The sequence below is a fragment of the Symsagittifera roscoffensis genome, unplaced genomic scaffold (assembly GCF_963678635.1).
Source record: "Symsagittifera roscoffensis unplaced genomic scaffold, txSymRosc1.1 SCAFFOLD_147, whole genome shotgun sequence".
Classification (NCBI taxonomy): domain Eukaryota; kingdom Metazoa; phylum Xenacoelomorpha; order Acoela; family Convolutidae; genus Symsagittifera; species Symsagittifera roscoffensis.
The window spans coordinates 71,438-88,172 of NW_026971379.1; the positions used below are offsets into that span (position 1 = coordinate 71,438).

General features: G+C 35.4%; 1 protein-coding gene across 1 annotated transcript in view; it reads right to left on the reverse strand.

The window, feature by feature from the left end:
* Positions 1-3,223: 3,223 nt before the first annotated feature.
* The window catches only part of LOC134856345 (elongator complex protein 1-like), a 31,859-nt gene continuing 18,347 nt past the window's right edge, over positions 3,224-16,735 (reverse strand). Inside the window, exons 2-9 of the mRNA XM_063872699.1 lie at positions 11,017-11,296; positions 10,460-10,749; positions 10,083-10,388; positions 8,073-9,335; positions 7,787-7,961; positions 6,445-7,215; positions 4,430-4,681; positions 3,224-3,707 (exon numbers count right to left, since the gene is read on the reverse strand). Coding sequence (XP_063728769.1) covers positions 3,235-3,707; positions 4,430-4,681; positions 6,445-7,215; positions 7,787-7,961; positions 8,073-9,335; positions 10,083-10,388; positions 10,460-10,749; positions 11,017-11,290 — 3,804 coding nt within the window. The 5' untranslated portion in view covers positions 11,291-11,296 and the 3' untranslated portion in view covers positions 3,224-3,234. The remainder of the gene's footprint in view (positions 3,708-4,429; positions 4,682-6,444; positions 7,216-7,786; positions 7,962-8,072; positions 9,336-10,082; positions 10,389-10,459; positions 10,750-11,016; positions 11,297-16,735) is intronic.

Sequence of the window (16,735 nt, forward strand, 5' to 3'; positions counted from 1 at the left end):
AAAATTCCGCAAATAAAGTGATGTATAATAAATTCAGCAAAAAAACTCCAACTTCAATTAAGTTTTAGCGAGGGTTTCTGATGTCTTCAAGCAATTGAGCTGATATGCTCTTCGCCATTGGAGATTCAAGGGACGCGTCGAAAAATTCATATGCCTCAAATGAAAAAGACTCTGACAAAAAAGTCTCGCACAAAACAAAATTCTCCATTTTTCTCTTATTTCCAAAAAAAAAACAGTTTACCCAGAGGTTTTTTTTTAAATCATTTAAATTTCATGAGGTATAGCATGGCGGCACATAGTTGGAGGAGAAATAATGAATCCGTACAGCAAAAACCAGACAAAGCCAAAAATGTTAGTGAACTCAATTGAGTAAAAAACTCAAATTTTTGGAATCGAATAAAAACATATAGAAGTATCGAATAAAAACATATAGCACGTTCAAAACTTCGAACTTTTGTTAACTTTTATGATTGGCACTTTATCATATAAAAAATCATTTAGGTAACACAACATCGAAAAGTAACGTTTTATCAGTAGGGTCTTCTGCAATGAAATTTTTTTTTGAAATTATACACACGCTTTTTCGCGCCATTAACAATTTTATTATAGGAGAACATTAGCTGACTTATTAGCAAATGAATGTAAATTGAACAAGTTGAAGCTATTTTCCAGAAAACAACACTATCTAATAAACAGTCCGGAAAAAAGTCAATGATCGCAAAGACACGGAAAAAAAATTTACTTTGGAACTGAAAAAAATATATGGCCTTAAAGCTTTGAGTTTTAAGAAAAAAATATCCTAGGCACTTTTAAAATTAAATTAACTCAATTTGAGAAAACAGAATTGGTAGGTAAAGTTCTAATTTCGCTGGGAAATCTATATATTTGATTTCACTTTCGAAACTAGAAAATCGATCACGTTTTTTCTCGCAATTTCCATGTTGGTATTTGGATGTCGCAATTTGATTGTTTTTTAGCAGATGAATTTCAATTGAACTCAAAAAGTGCATTCATATGTTTATTTAACTGTTTCAAGGCACTCCAGTAGAAATAAGAGCATATTAAGACTTTTCCTGAAAAAAAAATTAACAACAAAAAATCAATGCGACCTAAACAAGAGTCTGAAATACGTTCATCGACTGTTAAAAACAAAAATCAACAATATTATTTTTCTCTCTCGTTATTATTTTCTTTCTCGTTATTGGTACCTATTGGTATACTGTTAATCAAATAGCCAGAGAAGGGTATCTAGACGAGAAACTTGAATCTTCAGATAACAAATAAACTACCATTTTAAAAATAAAATCAACAATGATAACATGACGAAAACAGAAAATTAGCCGACGAAATAAGGCGCAAACTACGAATCCCAAAAAATCAGTTGGGAATCGAAACAAAAAAGCTGCTATAAATGAATGAAGTTTTTTTTTGAATTTTCAAGAATTTGAGCATGTAAACCTGGCGTGAAATTAACTGCACGTATTTCTTACTGATTTTTAAGTACACTCGCGCTCGCCATTAACAAAAGTAAAGAATTTTTTAATTTTTTCACAAATTCAACAACTAAAACTAGAGGCCAGCTTAAGCTGGAAAAAAACCTGTTTGATAAACTTTATGTACTGATGCGGGATGAAATAGGTAATTTCAAAACTTCAAAATAAAAATTTGAAAAAAACGGCCAAAAAAAACAAAATTTGACTTTTCCAAAGGCGTAACTTTTTTGCCTAGAAATATTGGAGTGTAGCCGCTCATGCCGGAGAGCTTCCCACAACCCATTCTACTCATCGAAACAAAAGTCTTAGAGATGGGAGAGCAGTTTCCGAGAAAAAGCCAGTTTAAAAAAAACGGTCGAAACCTCATAAGCATGACTTTTCCGAAGGCAAGCAATTTACTCGTAAGAAATGGGCTGAGCCACTAAAACCGAAAAGATTCCCGCAACGCACATCTCAGATTTGGGTGGGTAGTTTTCGAGAAAAGTCAAAAAGTTTCAAAAAACGGTCAAAAATTTGACTTTTACGAGGGTCATAATTTATTGTATAAAAGAATTTGGGCGTAACCGCTTCTGGACTGGAGCTACCCACGACACGTCCTTCCGATTGAAACTAAAATCTCAGATTTGGTAGGGCAGTTTTTGAGAAAAGTCAAAAAGTTTCAAAAACGGTCAAAAAATCGTAAATTTGACTTTTACGAAGGTCTGTGAAAAAATTTGGGCGTAACCGCTTATGCAGGGGAGCATCCCACAACCCATCCTTTTGATTGCACCTAAGATCTCAGATTAGGGAGGGTAGTTTTTGAGTTAAAAAACCAACAATTTGGGTCCAAAATCCCCCCACACACTTTTTCGAAGGCTGTAGAAAGCGGGGTAGGGTAAAAAGAGACTAGTGGATTATGCAGGCACACAGAATAGTGGATGGATTCCACTTTGGTACCACTTTTTTGAAAATCAGTAAAGTAGTTTTTGAGAACTAAATTTTGGAAAAAAATGACAATTTTTCCCGAGGCGTCTCAAAGAAAATAGAAAAACCCGATCTCATACATTTTCATAATACCTGTTTTTATCAAACAGGAATTGCATTTATAACCTTTAAAAGTCATTTAAAAAAAAGTGCGCAAAAAGAATTGATATGCCGATACCAGTCGCAGATAACTAAGTAGCCGGAAACAGGCAATTCGAAATTGTCCTCAGGATTATCTTTCTTAGCGGTACAAAACTAATAAAACTTCTTCGCCTCGAAAAACGCTGAATTGATTAGCCAAAATAAAACATTTACGAAATAGAAAATTTTTCAGCTAGAAAATCCTTATCAAATTTATCGCACCAATTTCAATTTTGCAGCGATTGGTGCGATTCGTGCTTCCGCGTTGAGCATGATAGTTACGAGCATAAAAAAAGCTGACAATTTTGTCCAGCAAAATGACTAACTACCGACGATCTAATCTCCATTTGTTCATAAATAATAGTCACAGGTTCAATATCTGTTTACATTTGAAAGCAAGGGGTCGATACCTTCCAATGCGTATAAAAACCACTTTTTGAAAAAATTTGCTCTACAATGTGCGATTGCTTTAGAATTAAGAGGAATGATAGTATAAATTTCCGCTCGAAAGCGCACTTGTGAAATGAGAAACACAAAAGCATCCGCTTATATTAAAAAGACTACTAAGACGTAGTGAAGTCTCAAATCTCCCCTTACTTTGTGTAACTACAAAAAAAAGCTGTAACTTTAAAAAAAATTATTTCAAAATATTAAATGACAGAGTTTCCGGTTTCACAAACAACTTCAGGTCAGCATTCATCATTGGTTTTACAACACATTCCTCAAAATTAGACTCATTTTCACCAAATTCATTTATTTTGACATTCATCACATCTGCATTAGACCAAACTCGGGTAATTCTAGAGTTCAGCTCGGATACACTTTTGCCAATGTCCACTTTATGCAAATCTAATTTCATTTCAGGTGTTGAAGAAATAACGAAACTCAATTCAGTAATCGAATCGATATTTTTAGCAACCAACGCGTGAATTTTGATCAACTCTTCCAAAATAGCCAGATGTTCTTCCGGCGAGTTCTTTTTCAGTGATCGCTTCTTCCTGTTCAGCTTTCGGCTAGATGAAGCTGAGCTCTGACTGCTTGATGTGCGTTTGGAGGTCTTCGAAATTGTAGAGAACTCTGATATGGTTCCGTCGCCGTAGGCTCCGATTTCTGAAAGCATACTCTTATTAGACCTGTAATAACTGGTTTACACATCACCTTATTATAAAGCTCAACTGAACTTATTCATTGAACGAGCCATACTGCAGAAGCCAAAACAAGTTCCTGCGAACCGAATTCAAAAATCATTATCTTCATTTCCTTGTTCACTGAGATTTCCACATTGAGATTACGAACATTTGAGATCTCCTAAACCTGTGAATTTTGATAAAGGAAGCAATGAATGGGATACGTTCTAGCGATGTGGATAAATTTATCGCCCGCACCGAAAAAACAGATAATACGGCTCTAATGCGGATCTAGGATTTTCTCGAGGGGGGGGGGGGGCGGATTTTCAAAAAATTTTCGAAAATGTTGACCTTTTTTAGGTTGATGTTCCGAGCTCTCCTAAGGCACTAAAAAGACGCAATTTTGGCCAAATTTGCCCACTTTCTGCGCCGCAGGCAAATTTTTGAAAAAACAGGTCAAAAACGCCTTTTTTGGGCACTTATTGGAAAATTTTGACAAAAAAATGCGTTTTTTTGGCGCGCGCTCCCCCTCAAAGTTAGTGTATATTGGCGCCCAAGGGAGTCGGTCGGCCAAAAATGCATTTCTTAAAACCCTTTGGTTCGGCAGGGGGTCAAATCCCTGAGGGGGGGGAGTCCGCCTTTCCTTAATCCGCCCCTGATGGGACAGTAAAAAAATCAAGAAATACTGCCACCTAGAATTAGTACCTGGATCTTGCAAACTGAGAGCCAGCCACTGTTTTTTCTTCTCAACCACCTCTTCCATCCGATGGGCCAAAGACTCCACCTCCCTCACCTTCTCTCCAACCACAACCACCAATTCACTGAGACCAGATTCCAAACTGGCCATAAGCACTGGGACTAGCTGGGTAGTGCGTTTACTTTGCATCACGAACTCAGAGGCTAAACTCCAGGCATTGTTTCGTGTTAGGAGCTCCAGAGCCGACTCCTCGTCGAAACCTATCCAAACAAAAAGATATTGGACAGAGCCGAAGCGGATACAACATAAACATAGAATGAAAATTTGGACGACAGGAAATGAGACGCAGCCAATGAGTCGAAAAAAAATGTCAAAAGCTTAGTCTCCATTTGACTTGAATGAAGTTCATTTCGAGAAAAAAATTTTAAGTCAGGCGATTACTAGTGTTGCATTGGCATAAGAATAAAATTTTTCTGAGCGTTAACTGAGCCGACAAAAATTGGACAGACACTCGTTAATCCGAAAAATTATATTGATAATTTACTTTAAGCTGTGAATGAACTAGAAACTGGAACTTTGTAAGTCCCCGTCCTCGAAAGACACATGTATGAGAATTTTTGCACATCATAAGACGCAACATGATGAGACTAAGCCAACATAGTGTAAGCCGAAACCTTTTAAGCCGAATAAAGCGAGAAAAAAAAGCTGATTAAACAAATTAGAATTTAATTAAAACGCAAACATAGCAAATGAACTTGAATGGAACTCAAAAAGTGCACATTTTCCTAAGTCATTCAAAAATGCAGTAATGTGTATGAATGCACTAATACGTTGTTATGGATGATTTAAAGACTTTCCTGAAAAAAAATCATCACGAATTAAATAAGAGTTTGAAAAGACGAAACCACAGAGCTCACAAAAAGATTCAGTGATTCTATTACAAAAGTTACACATTGTTAACCTGTAAAACATTACACTCAGAAAAATTTCGCGTGTACTCCGCAATTGTAACAGAGGCAAAGCGGACCTTCGCATCCCTTGCCATACAACGCAAGCCCAGCAATGCAAGCTAGCGAATAGAAAATAGGACGAAAATAACAAAATCGAAAAAATATACAATCTGCGAAAAAACTAATTAAATTCAGAAAAATAGTCAACAAACATCTTAAAATAATACTTTAATTTTTCAATAGTGGTAGATTTTTCAAGTTGATAAAAAGTTAATTGAGCCAAAAATGACCGCTCATTGAGCCAAAAACAAAAATATGGCATAAGAAATTGTTGACATACATTTTTTTGAGTAATTAAGTTTTACAACTTTGAACTTTTGCAAGACAACCTCCCTGATTTTTAATCGACCATTTTTGACCTTAAAGCGGCACAAACGAAGGTATCTAAGCCGACAACACATGAGCCGAAGGAAACTTTTAAGCGAAACAAAAACAATTACAAAAAATGAAAATATGCAAAGTCAGGGCTATCAATTTTATAAATTACAGGAAAACATCAAAAACACTTGAATCTCCGGCGAAAATTGCTGAACGGACAAAAAGTCTGCAAAATGGCAACTATGCCGACAAAACATTAGCAAAAAATTAATTCTATTTTTCCCGGAATTTTTTTTTAGAATTTCATACATTCTGCAACAAAGGTCCGCCTGGGACTTGAGCCTCAAAACATAGGGCACAGAGAGAAACGTGTTACCTCTACTTCAAGTGTGAAGCAGTCCCAAAATTCACTTATAAAGTAACTTAAATTTCAACTTGGAGTAAAGTAACTTCAATTTCACCAGATGTAGGAAAAGTTGTACATGGGAAAAAGTCTAATTCCCGATTAAAGACACTAGCTTTCGCAAGAAGAAATATCGAACACTGCTTCATTTTTTTAGATATAAGGAAAAATGATTAATTATTTTTAGAAAAATTGAAGAATCACTTCGATTATTGACATTTCGCTTCAGAAAGAAAAAACAATCTATTAATTCTCCAATAGTTGAAACAACCACAATAAACTATATACAAACCTGACATAATGTCGGCAGCAGCTCTTAACATTCCCATCGATTCCAGACCACTCACTAACTGTTCCCGCTTTTCAAAGAAATCAGGAACATTTTTTGCATTCAATCTCTTGAACTGAACCAATGCAAAATCATACTTTCGAGCTGCACAGAATGCTTCAAACGCATCACTAAATTTTTTCAATTTTGCATACAAACAACCTGCTTTCAATAACTTTCCGTCTTTTGACAAAATTAGGGCGTATTCTTCTGCTGTAGCCTGCCATTGTTTAGAACTCTCAGGTAAAAATAATTCCAAAGCAGCTACGTAAAGTGAATGCGTCTTCACGTATTTAAAGACCTGCTCGAAGTTCGAATTGATCTTATGAAGACTTTTCAAAGCTTTTTCGTGATGACGTAAATAATCGTCAATGTTGAACTGAATTTCGTCTTCTGATTTGCCTTTAAACAAGTTATTTATTAGTGGAAGAAACTCTTTTGGGTCTTTTTTGGACTTTTCCAACATTCGAAGCACCAGTTGTTTATCGTACATTGAAAGCGCAATGTCGAATAATTTGTCAACATCTACGAGTAGTAGAAAGAAATCCAGACCGGCGGTTTTGCAGTTTTCAAGACTGTCGTGTTTCTTAATCAACTCAAGAGCACTTTTCGGTTGTTCCAACTTCACATGGAGCATTAAGAGACTGAGGTAGTAAGTCTTGAACAGATTTTCGTCGTTATGAATCATTTCTATCATGCGAGTACATATTCTTTCCACTTTCCCCGTAGTCGGAACTGAAACAAAGGCAATTCGAATTACTTTTTTTTTCTGTCTGGTTGCCATTATTCTAAAACTAGAAATCAAGATGTAACGAAAATCAAACGACAAAAAAAAAGAAATGGAAGTGGTGTTCAACCACCTCACAGCCCAAAGTGTCCCCTTTTGATACAATTTCACGACATCATTTTTGGCTCAGACCCTAAACTTTCCTTTGGCTGACAGAACCTAAATTTTCTTTTGGCTGACCGATCCTAGATTTTTCTAAGGCATCTTTGGCGTCAATATATAAATTTTGAGGGGGATGCACTCGCAGAAGAAAAAAACGTCTTTTTTCAACATTTGCCTGCAGTGCAGAAAGTTTTACCAAGCTAGGGTCGTTAGGGTGTCAATAGATAGCCCGGGAAATCAATTTTGTCACTCTAAAAAATCTAGATAAATTAGATAACTATGCACTAAAATATGCGACCGTGGGTTCATTCTGCGATCATTCTGGCAATATGTTATAGCAAGGGTAGTATCAAAATATCAAAAACAAGTGACGGGGGCATTTATTCTTGAATCAAATTTTAAAATGGGTTAACTTACCTGTTGTGTTGCGTTTGAACTGCAGCTGTGATGGAGTGTCCTTCAATTCCGAGATGAACAAATTTAGCAGGTGGTGTGAATTGACAGATGACAAAAGAGATTGAAGAGAAGACAAAAAGGCGGAGAAGTCACCGTCACAGATGATGTTCATATCCAGTCTGTGCTTCTCACACAGCTAGAAACGATTCAACAGCTTTTCATGCACATCAAAGCTTAACATTGCTTTCATTTTGTTTCGGCTTCAATTTGCAAAAAAATACTATTTAAGTTAATCAGAAGATCATACCTTGAAAGCTTCCAAGAACTGTTTTTCCTGCAATTGCTGCTCAATAAGATTAATCAACAGAGGTTTTGGATGTATACACTCCAAATTTCCTCTCGGCATCTGAAGCAGCACTGAAGTTCCCTTCTGTACAACTCCCGATATCTTTGCGCCTCTCTCAATTTTTCTTGAATACCATTGGCTGCTATCAGTTTTATCTGAACCAATCAGATCGTTCAAAGCTACTATAAATAGACGGTGTGATAGAGTCGTGAACAGAAGGAATTTGTTGGTCTGAATTGAAAAACTAGTTGCCTCTTCGGAAATTAAAGTTTCATTTAAATACAAATAGCGATTATTAGCACATCCAAAAATTATGCAAACTTCATTGACAACAAATGTTTTAATATGATTACAAGGCTTGGGAAACTCAGTAGAAATAAAACTCAAATCATTTCCAGATAGCTTCATAATTTTTCCACTACTTAGAGAAAGGTAAGCTTCATAAAGAGTATCGGTAACCAAATCACTGGAAGCTGCTAAAGCGAAGCACAATTCATCTGAGGGCAAATCGAAAGTCTTTTTCACTTTAACAGAACCCGTAACATAATCTAGTTCAAGTAGTAAAACCTGTTGAGCACTAGTTTCGTTTTTTGACTCAATTATACAGCAAATGATATTCTTAGTCAAAGCAACCCAATTAAATGGGAGGAAACAAATTGGCGACAACAAAGAACTGTAATGAAACTTTTGGAGCAATTGAGGAAAATTTTTGTAGTTGAAGGTCGTCTTGCCATAAGAGAATTGTCTATTTAAAACACAGCCAACAGGGATATCGGATACGCACTCAAAAACAAGAATACTTGACTGAGTAAAAAGGAAAAGATTGATTCCGCTCATACATCGGTACAAAATAGGCTCCTCTAAATCTATTTCATAAAAACTCATTGGCGGTGGAACTATCAGCTCATCATATGGAGTACACATTAACTTTGCTCCGTTTATAACAGCAAATACTTCAATAGAAGAACTTTCCAAAGAGTCCTCTTCAAAAATCCATTCGAAACTGTAAATGCATGAATTTTTCAAGGCAATTGTGAGATGGTAAGGCCTACTTGGATCTAACGCATAATCTGCACATTTTTCAGGAAGATTGTAACTTTGAACAAGATAATAGAGATAATTACTTCGATGGTATATTTTCATTTCAAATTCATTTTTTTCTATCGAGTCGCCGGTTTTCTCTGTGAATACGAACAACAGCTCAGAAGTAACGCTGTAGAAAATCTAAAAAGACATATACCATTCGATCAAGCTTCTTCAAAAGATGAGAGCTAATAATAAACAAGGATAGCCGGTTACTGTGCAATTGGAACAGAATGTTCCGACCATAGTTTTAGAAAAATACAACAAAGTTTTTTCGGCGTGATGTTTTTTCGGTGTCGTGTTTTTTCGGCGTGGTGTGATGAAAGGAGCTGGACAAAAACCAGGAGCTTAGGTATATTTTACGGTCATAGTAAAATAAGCAAATTAAAAAACACTTTTCTAAAAAAAATTTTTTTTTAGAAAAGTTACTTAAAAATGAAAAAAAAATAGCACAAAATTTATTTTTTCCAGTTTTGCAAATTTTTGAACTTTTGAAAATTGTGATTCCAAAATGGCGCTAAACTACTCAAAAAAAATCAACGTAACTAAATTTTTACGTTTTAAATTCAGGTATTGTATACTTCTAAGCAGTTAAAATAAGACTGCTCGCTCGCTTTATTCGCTCGGAATAAGACGGGAAAACAAAAAATTCAAACCGGTTTTCTCGACACAGGAGAACATTTTTTGAAATGTGGTTCGAATCACGGCTGCAAGAGCTGTTATATGATATATCACTCAACCCAGTCCGATGATTATTTGTGGTACCTGATTTTGCGTGGAAAACAGAAAGAAAAAACTACAACACACCCGAATACACAAAAAACCAACCTTGTATACACAAACACACCCGAATACACAAAAACAAAAAACCAAAACAAAAAAAACAACCTTGTAGATGGCAGTATTCTTGTTTTGGTCGACAACAAAGCTCCCGTGATTGAGGCAATTTCTCTCAAAGAAATTGACTATGCATGATCCATTGGCGCTTCTTCCATTCGTTGCAATCAAATCACCACAAGGTCTGAATGCGACCAAACTACCAGGGCTCACGTCTGCTTTTAGTTCATTGGAGCACAAATGGGTTCCTTCTCGGTCAAAAATGGAGAGTCTACGTGAGTTAATTTTCTTGTCAAAGTAGCTCACGGCAAAAATGTCAGATCTATCTCTCCATGTTACAGCACAAGGTTCGGATTCCTTAAATATAAAAACTAGTTCAAAGCTATGACGAGGTCGCAAAAAAGATCATATCCTTTATTCAAACATACCAGTGAATCCTCCTCTGACAAGAGAGCTCCATCTCCAGGCTGTTGTTCATTCCTTGCCTTTTGCTTTGCCCCCGCACCTGTGAATTGTGTTTCTTCGGTTCCCCATCCCACATTTTGCTTAATTTCGGACGCAGACGCGAGATTGTTTAGATTTATTTCAGCTACCATGTCGTAATTCGAGTCCAGGATTGTGAGAACTTTCGATTCACTCACCGCTAGTAATAGTGACTCATCTGGGCTCCATGATACATGTTCCAAACTATCTCCAAAACTTCCAACGAGTTTGATATCTAGAGCATAAGTCTTACATGATATCTTTTAGCCAAGCCCAAAGCAAACGCTTAAATTGAAAGACAAGGACAAAGCACGAACAAAACGATAATCAAAACCTGTTTTGCAATAATTTTTATGGTCAGTAAATACCTGCCCTTTTTTCCTCAAAAAGTGCTATTTTTTGAAAATTCGAATGAATTACATCAATAACTAGTCCCGCTTCATTTGATTGGTCGCAGCTGCACATCACACCTCTAAAATGAAGAAGTTTAAACTTCTATTACCTTCATCCAAATAACTTGAAGTCAGCTGCATATCACCATTTTGTCTTATCAGCATGATGGAGTTTTCGAGAAGACAAAAGTGCATTTTCAATACATCATCAAATGAAACAGGTATCTCTCCCACTGGAACACTACTCTTTCGGTTCCAATTTGCTATTATGCCGTTAACAAAAGTGAAAACATCTGAGCTCATCCCACCACATATTCTTATTTCATTTGAAGCATCAGGTGAAACTTCGCTGTGTGAGCAAAACTTCAACTTCAGAAGAGTCATTCTGACCTAAAAACGAGATAACATTCTATAGGGGCAACCGAGAAACATGTTAGATGAGTTTAATTTTGCTGACTAACAATCAAATTGAAGTTTTTATTTCTACTGTTTGTTTAAGCTGCACACCGGCATCGATAGTATTTATACACAGAGGCGAAGCGGAGCTTCGCATCACTTGCGATACCCCAAAAAAGGAATTGCAAGCCAGCAGACAGAAAAGAAAGCAACTGAGTCCCAAAACGAAAAAATTTTTCGAGGAAAACAACTGAAAAACTTCAAAATGTTGTGTGGAATGATAATCTACTTTTCGACAACACATATTCGGAAAACACACATTCGACGGTCTATAGCGAAAGTACCAAAACAGTTTTTGAGATAAGCAAAAATGTTGCCATGAATACCTTTGAACTGTACACTCTATTCTGAGATTTTAGGTCGAAAGAAATTAGATTTCATAATCGATAAAAATACCAAGTGATTCAAGTGACTCTGTTAAACCAGTTGTTAATCTGAAAAGCCTATTTTCCTATTTGATAATGCTTGCTAATAACAGAGGTAAGGCTTCGCTTCGCAAATACTAGCCAAGGCTCGAAATAGTAATAATTCGGCTAAGTCTTGGATTCGATCTGCGATATAGAGATTATGAGTCTAATGTACTAACCACGAAGCCACGGACGATTTGTTTGTTTAACTTTACACTTATTGATCGGTGACTCTGGAGTCAAGTAGGAACGGTTTTGTTAAAAACATCGAGATTATATCGTCAGAAAATTGTATCAAGTAAATCTTATCGTAAAAATGAGACAATTTACGTTTTATTCGACCAAATGTCATATTAAAAATAAATGATTTTGCATAGCCAATTGACTGGGCAAAATTTTTACTGAAATCATTTTCGTTTACTCTGCTTGGATTGTGGGATAAAACTAAAAGGTTAGTTCTTTTTCTATTAGATGCAGAGTTGATATCAATCCATCAACTGTCATAAACTTTAAGCAGATTATTTAATTCTTGACGTAAATTTGAGTTCGACTTTTTAGGAACTAACTCATGACGCCGCCTCCTTTTGCTTTCGTGTTGGATTTTAGCGCTGTCGCATCTGCATGAAACAAATTTTTAACACAGAGGCGAAGCAGAGCTTAGCATCACTTGCGATACAACTAAAGCGTACCATTACAAGCTAATAAATGGTCAGTGAGATGGAAATATTTAAATGGGAAAAACTGAAAATACCAAAAAAGCTATCTCAAAAACAGACAAGAAACACAACCACCTGCAAAAATCACGCTTTTAGTATTTTCCGAGCGTCTACTAAGCTAACAACACGTGGTTGGGCACCAATTGATTCAAAAAGAAAAATGAAATGTTTGTCATAAAAATTCAACATTTTATTTGTAAATACGAAAACAGCAATCCCAAAAAAAACAACAGACGAGAATTACATCAACTAGCATCAAGCAAGCTTTCACTAAATTTCTAGCGTCCAGTAAAACTGCAGCACGTGATTAGACGCCCATTGATCCTAAAACATAACTGCCAAAAGAAATCGTTGTCATAAAAGAATTCGACATTTTTTTTTTGAAAAACGAAAATTCAAATCTCTGAAAGAAAGACGAGAAACACAGCCACGAGCATAACACGAGCTTTTAGTATTTTTAAGTGTTCATTAAGCCCATAGCTCGTCAATCGAGGACAAATATTCCTAAAACAAAAAATATCCCAGCAAAAAAATCTCATAGAAAAATTTGAGAGATTAAAAAGTTTCAAGTGTTAAACTTTCTAGTACCAGTCGAGCTGACTTTAAAAAATCACTTTTTATCTTTATAAACTGATGCGAAATAAGTTCAATAAACCGACAAAACAAGAAACGAAATCAATTAAAGCCGACAAAACAACAGACGATATCTTTTAGGCCGAAAAAAATTTCTAAGCGACAAACAACCAAAAAATCGGAAAATAAACCGGTAAGGTATAGTAATTTTCAAAAACCTACAGGAGTTAATCAACGGCACTTGCGACTATACGAAAAAAGGTCACAGCGGAAAAAAATGTCCGGCGGCAACTAAGCCGACAAAACATAACCCGACAAATCAATATTTCCCGGAAATAAAATTTCAACTTGAGACACTGAAAAAAAAACGTCGGGCCTGAACAAAACCAACTGCATTAACTCCAGAACAATTGCTATGAGGCCTTAAAGTTGCTAAGGTTTGATAATTAGGCATTATCACTTTCGGATGTTTAAGAAAACTTGTTTACGGGGAAAAAAGTCTGGATCCCGACTAGAAGACAATTTCTCTCGCAGGTGTGACCACAACATATTATATTTAAAAATCACAAAACTTTCTCTGTTACGAAAAAAAATCTTACACAAGCAAGGTAAAAAAATAGTGGCAACTAAGGCGACAAACTATAAGCAGACAACCCATTGGCAGATCACTTTTTGATATTAAATATTTTAGGTTTGGAAAAACAGATCCTGACCAGATTCGAGCATAGTCCTTTAGCCGTCCACTAGTACCTATCGTATCCAGTAGTTTAATTTGAATTTACAAGAAATTAAGCAAACTTGGTTGCCGCAGCAAGGAAAGCTGCAGAAATGATTCGGTGAATTTGCTAAACTAGTTGTTAATTGGAAAAAAGTCTATATTTCAGTTTGATAATGCTTGCTAGTCGCAAGCGTAACTACTAAGAGTCCAAAAAATTTGGTCGTTTGAGTCAATTCACCACGTTTCCGAAGAGATAAGAGTTGTGCTTTCACCAATCGTTTTCACAAACGGTTTAAGTTCTGAATGTTTCCTGGTTATGCTTCTGCATTTCAATTCGAATTGTTGTACTGATACAGGATAAAATGCATAATTTTAAAAATTGAACTTCTACCAAAACAATATTGTATAATATTAAATATTTTGAGATATTTCAATTGTCCAAAGAAGGAAACATTTTTCTCACAAAACATTATGGAGTTGCCGCTTCCGCAATAAACAAAACTTGGATCCAGTTCTTTCGATTGAACTCATTGTCTTAATTGAGAGTGCAAAGGTCAAAGGAAACGTCAAAAAATTCAGCAAAAACATCCAAAAAACAGAAGTGTGACTTTTCCGAAGACAATATTTTTCGCTGTTAAATAATGTTAGTTGCCGCTGAAACAAAAATTTTTTTTCACACTTATTTTCTCCAGTGAGACCAGGTAAAAATCTAAACATGTCAAAAAAAACTAAACAGAAAAAAAACTAAACATGTTGTTCAAATATTTCATCCTGAGTTCGTTCGAAGGCTGTGGACAGCGGGGAGGGGGAGATAAAATGAAAAAAGACAGGAAGATCATGCAAACAGAAAAAAGGGTGGTGTTTCTATTGATACTACTTTTCGCAAAAATGTAACAAAACCTTTGAGAAAATGAGAAAAACAAAGTATCGCAATAAGTGAAAAAACTTTACCAAGCGTCTCAAAAAAATACAATTTATGTCGAATCCCATGGTTTATCATGACATATCATTTTATTAAACAAATCTTCTAGGCAAACATGCCAAGTAACACAATTGAATTTTTAATTAGCAACAGAACGAACTTAAATTAAGAGGCTGATTCAAAGCCGTTAATCATTGAGAAGACAACAATTAAATCAAAAATATTTTCATACAAAATTAATTTAAAAAAATTGAAGTCACCTTACTCAAAAGATGTAACATTCGCCCGGAAGTACATATCGACGGAAAATAAAGATAGGTTGTAAAACGACTGGCTAGCACCTAGCGTCTAAACACAGCTCAACATGCATTTAACCGTCTCTACCGAAGCCAGAACTTTGTGTGGTCTTTTTAACATCGGGTCGACAAAATCGTTACTGTTTTGGGCTATTGGCCGGAACGCTCAGATTAACTTAGTTACATGCAAAAATAGTGAGCTCATGGCTGGGTCTCAGTATCCCCAGACCACGAAATCACTCCTAAAAATAGGGCTACTACTTATTTATTACATTACGATTGTTTTTTATCAGTAGATAAAAATCGTCATTACCATCGGAGTTGGATCAACCCTTTCCCTCACTTCCTAGCTTCTCATTATCTGAAATACCCTTCGTCCCAATACCCTTCCTGTTTCTCGAGAAATGTCCAGTAACGACTGTACAGTTACAATCGTTAAAATCAGAATGGTCTTCAAACAATATTCTCAATTGTAATATCAATTTGTGTCGTACGATTTTCGTTCACCTCGTCTATTTCAACGAATATTGTTGTTCTGTTTTCTCTTATTTTTAGTTATCGCGAAATTTCAAGGTCTTGACGTGTCTTTATTTTGAAACGAATTTTTAAAATTAATTACGTCACGCCAAACTGAACATTCCTGATTCGTTAAATCGTTCAATTAATCCTGCTAATCTCTTAAAACTGCCAACTTTCCTAGTTTACGGTCACATTAAAGTTTCGAAGTCGCCATGCATTTTGGCGCCATTCTTGTCGAATGTCACAAAATTACATACCACAACACTTCTAATTACTATGCTAGTTGCTTAAAAAACCTGTGATGTGTCACCTAAGACAATAAAATCTGAGAAAACAAATGAAAGCATGACAATACTTTTTTAATAGGAAAAAATTTCGGGTTTCACAAAATTTGAAACAAAAACTTGTAAACAAAAATTAATTTAGGGGAGAAAAAATCTAGTTACTGATTATCAGACACCTTCACTCGAAAAAAAAATGAAAAAATTAGTATTTTATACCCGGGTCCTTTTTTAAATATCACTTCTTAAACACCACTACAACTATTGATGTGATCTCAAAAAATTAGAAACATTCATTTTCGTTATAAAAAACAAATTCGATATTTTAAAAATTCCTTCCAATTTTCGTCGTTCGAACACAAAGATTTTTCTATAATTGGTAGAAGTAGAATCTTACCTCTTACTTTTAAAACAAACAGAATAGGTATTTTAGATGGCAGAAAAAACGCAAAAACTACAAAGTAGTAAATCTTTTTTTTGTAACAATGTCAAAAAATTGCATCAATTCAATATCAACAACCTTCAAGCAATAGCCCGTTGAGTCAATTTTTTATGTTCTCCTAAAAACTACAAAACAATCTAAAATTCGAATGACGAGAGAAGAGTTTTGAAAGAAATTGAAAATGGAAATTAAATTGAAAGTAGTAGAATAAGCTTCATTGCAATAGCTCCAGGGAGCTTCACTCTTTTACAGTCCAATTAAGTTTTTTTTCTAAAATAAATATATTATTATTATTATTATTATTATTATTATTATTATGGATTCAGCTATTAGAGCTTGGGTGTTTCCACCCTTAAGTTTCAGCGTCATGCAAGTTTCCATGTCGAAATATCGGTGTATCTATAGTTTGTCATGAAGTAATTCCAGAAGTGCTTCAGTAGTCGTGGTTTGAGTCCCTGATGGTTGGAGTAGTCGATTGAATTTGGTAAGATGTTCACAA